The sequence below is a fragment of the Empidonax traillii genome, unplaced genomic scaffold (genome assembly GCF_003031625.1).
Source record: "Empidonax traillii isolate 1590-97213 ecotype Southwest subspecies unplaced genomic scaffold, ASM303162v1 scaffold3535:size12453, whole genome shotgun sequence".
NCBI lineage: Eukaryota > Metazoa > Chordata > Aves > Passeriformes > Tyrannidae > Empidonax > Empidonax traillii.
Window position 1 is genome coordinate 515 of NW_020958728.1, and position 3,403 is coordinate 3,917.

The 3,403-nt window shown below is 63.7% G+C and overlaps 1 protein-coding gene across 1 annotated transcript; it reads right to left on the reverse strand.

Annotated features, from left to right (window-relative positions):
* Positions 1–1,729: 1,729 nt before the first annotated feature.
* On the reverse strand, positions 1,730–3,074 carry LOC114072585 (sphingomyelin phosphodiesterase 5-like). Its single transcript, XM_027910461.1, has 3 exons — positions 2,909–3,074; positions 2,605–2,668; positions 1,730–2,057 (listed from the first exon to the last, which is right to left on the reverse strand). Exons 1-3 carry the CDS (start codon positions 3,072–3,074, stop codon positions 1,730–1,732), a joined length of 558 nt encoding a protein of 185 aa, XP_027766262.1.
* Positions 3,075–3,403: the final 329 nt, after the last annotated feature.

Sequence of the window (3,403 nt, forward strand, 5' to 3'; positions counted from 1 at the left end):
GGATTGACACTGGATCAGTGCTGGATCTGTGCCACTCTGATGATGGATCAGTGCTGGATCAATACCAGACCAATGGTGGATTGATGTTGGATCGATGCTGAACTGATACTGGGTCAATGCTGGACCCGATACCAGTTTGATGCTGGGATGATGCTGGACTGATGCCAGATCAGGGGGGGTGAGTGCTGGATCGATACCAGATCAATGCTGGATCCATGTCAGACTGATCCTGGAGCAGTCACAGACCCATGGCAGACCGGCACCAGGCTGATGGTGGGTCGATACTGGTGTGATACTGGATTGACGCTGGATCAATGCTGGTTTGATGCTGGACTGATACTGAGCCAATACCAGATCGATCCCAGAGCAATGCTGGACTGATGCCGAGTGGATACCAGATCAATGCTGGACTGATACTGAGTTGATACCAGATTAGTAACAGATCAATACTGGATTTATACCGAGCCAATACCGGATCAATGCCAGCTGTTACAGAGGGTTCAGGGCTGGAGCCGCTTTGTCCCAGGACGAGCCGGGCCCCCTATCCCCCGGGACCCCCCACCCCCCCTGGGACCCCCCACCCCTCCCCGGATCCGTGTCCGTGTCCCAGGGCATTCCCAGTGTCCCGAGGCATTCCCAGCTCTTCCCTTTCCCCTCCCCCCGGGCTCCACCCCCAGCCCACCCGGGCAGGACAGGCAAACCCACCCCAGTCCTGCCATCCCATAATAGACTGCACCGAATCCCTGACAGTGGAACGGCACCACGGCAGAGGGTGCTGAATCGATGCTGGAGCAGGTGAGGCCAGAATTGATTCCTGATCAATGCTGGAGCCACCCTGGAATGATGCTGGTCTGGGGTTGGATCCACACTGGAATGATGCTGGATCCACGCTGGAATGATGCTGGATCCACGCTGGAATGATGCTGGATCCACGCTGGAATGATGCTGGATCCACGCTGGAATGACGCTGGATCCACGCTGGAATGACGCTGGATCCACGCTGGAACGATGCTGGATCCACGCTGAATCAATGCCCGATTGATGTCAGATCAATGCTGGAACCGATGCTGGATTGATGCTGAATCGACTTGGATCGATGCCAAGTCCAGGCCAGGCTGCTGCTGGGTTGATCCCCGTCTAATTCCGGGCTGATGCCGGACTGAGGCTGGATCGATGGCTGATCAATACCGGATCGATGCCTCCTCAGTATCAGCTCAATGCGGAGCTGATGCTGGACTGATACCGGATCAATACCAGGCTGGTGCCGGGTTAGGGGTGAGCTCCTGCTGGACTGATACCAGATCAATACCAGGCTGGTGCCGGGTTAGGGGTGGGCTCCTGCTGGTGCCAGATCAATGCCAAACTGATGCCAGACCAATCCCGGACTGATCCTGGATCGATGCTGGGCCGATACCGGATCAATGCCGGGTCAATACGGGACCAGCCCTGCCCCGGTGCTGGAATGGCTCTGACGTTACCCGTGACCCCCTTGTCACCGTCCTGTCACAGTGCAGGGACACACGGGGGGCTGGGGACTGTCCCAGGGGGTGTCACAGCCTCCGGTGCCGATGCTGTGCCTGGTGCTGTGCCTGGTGCTGTGCCGGTGCCATGCCCGGTGCCATGCCCAGGGCCAGTGCCATACCCGGTGCTGTGCCGGTGCCGTGCCAGGTGCCATGCCCAGGGCCAGTGCCATACCCGGTGCCGTGCCGGTGCCGTGCCCGTGCCAGGCTCAGGGGCCGGCGGGTCCCACCCGGAGCCGCAGAGCCACGGGCAGGTGGTCGGAGAACGTGGCCAGTTGGGTGACGACGGAGACCGCGGCCACCTCCTGCAGGGTCAGCAGCGTCAGGACACGGGGACAGGGGACACGGGGGACACAGGGGACACAGGGGACACAGGGACAGGGGGCACTCACGGTGGGCAGCGCCGGGTGCCTGCGGTGCAGCGCGTAGTCCACACGCCGGCCCTGCCAGGGCCGGGGGGCGGCGGGATCGGGGTCCCCGTTGCACAGGATGGGCCCCGCCAGGTACTGCTGCCGCCCCCAGGGCTGGGACAGCGTCCTGCGGGCAGGGGACACGGCGTGAGGGCGGGTGGCACCGGCACGGGGGGCGTGGCGGCACAGAGAGGCGGTGGCAGGGGACGTGGGGACGGGGGGACTCAAGGGTGTGGGGACGCTGGAATGGCATGGCATAGGGACACGGCAGCAGGGGGGGTATGGTGGCATGGGGACAGGGTGACACAGGGTGGCATAGGGACATGGGGCCGTGGGAACAGGGGGACCTGGGGACGGCGAAGATGGGAAGGCACAGAAAGGTGGTGGCACAGGGGCCGTGGTGGCACAAAGGACATGGTGGCACAGGGGACATGGTGGCACAGGGGCCGTGGTGGCACAAAGGACATGGTGGCACAGGGGACATGGTGGCACAGGCACACGGTGACATGGGGATAGAGGGCCACCCCCTGAACCCCCCCATCCCCTCTCCAGGCCGGTGGCTCAGCTGAAGGGTCACACTCCCCCCCCCGTGTCCCTCCATGTCCCCCACCCCTGTGTCCCCCCCATGTCCCCTCCATGTCCCCCCCATGTCCCCACCGTCCCCAGCCCGTCACCTCTTCATCTTCTCGGGGGTGGACACGGGCTCCTCGTAGATCTTGAGGTAGTTGAGCAGCGTCCCTGTGGGGGGACAGGGAGGGGACAGGGACATGAGCAGGACCCCAGACAAGACCACAACCCTCCAGCGAGGGGACACGGGGCAGGAGTGACAGTGAGGATGAGACAGGGGGAGGTGACAGTGGAGTCGTCAGGCAGGGGTGGCAGTGGGGACCCTGCAGGGGGAGGACAGTGGGGATCCCTGGGGGGAGGTGACATTGTGGACCCTGGGGGAGGTGACAGTGGGATCCCCGGGGGTCTCACCGATGGCCCAGGGCTGGTCCTGGCCCGGCCCCTGCCGACAGGGGTCCTGGTACTCCTCGAAGAGCCGGTGCTGCTGGTTCAGCGCGTCACCTGCCCGGGGACACGGCTCTGCTGCCACCCCCCGGACCCCTGGGTGTCCCCCCACCTCCCTCTGTGTCCCCAGCATCCCCCCTCATGTCCCTCTGTGTCCCCAGCATCCCCCCTCCGTCCCTCCATGACTCCCTCATGTCCCCCCACGTTTCCCTGTGTCCGCCCCGTGTTCCCCCCTCATGTCCCCTGATGTCCCCCAGCACCCCCTCGTGTCCTCCCCGTGTGCCTCCATATCCCTCTCTCTGTCCCCCCGTGTCCCCAAGTGGCCCCTGTGTCCCACTCCATGTGTCCCCTGTATCCTCCCACCATGTCCCTTCGTATTCCCTCATGTTCCCCCCGTGTCCCCTCGTGTCCCTCTCTATCCTACCATGTCCCCCTCTCCCTGTGTCCCTCACCCGTGTCCCT

Coding starts and splice junctions, on each gene's coding strand:
- LOC114072585 (XM_027910461.1), bottom strand. CDS start 3,074: ATGCTGGGGACACAGAGGGAGGTGGGGGGACACCCAGGGGTCCGGGGG. Junction 2,669..2,908: donor GGACCAGCCCTGGGCCATCG/GTGAGACCCCCG, acceptor GTCCCCCCACAG/GGACGCTGCTCAACTACCTC. Junction 2,058..2,604: donor ACCCCCGAGAAGATGAAGAG/GTGACGGGCTGG, acceptor CCCTGCCCGCAG/GACGCTGTCCCAGCCCTGGG.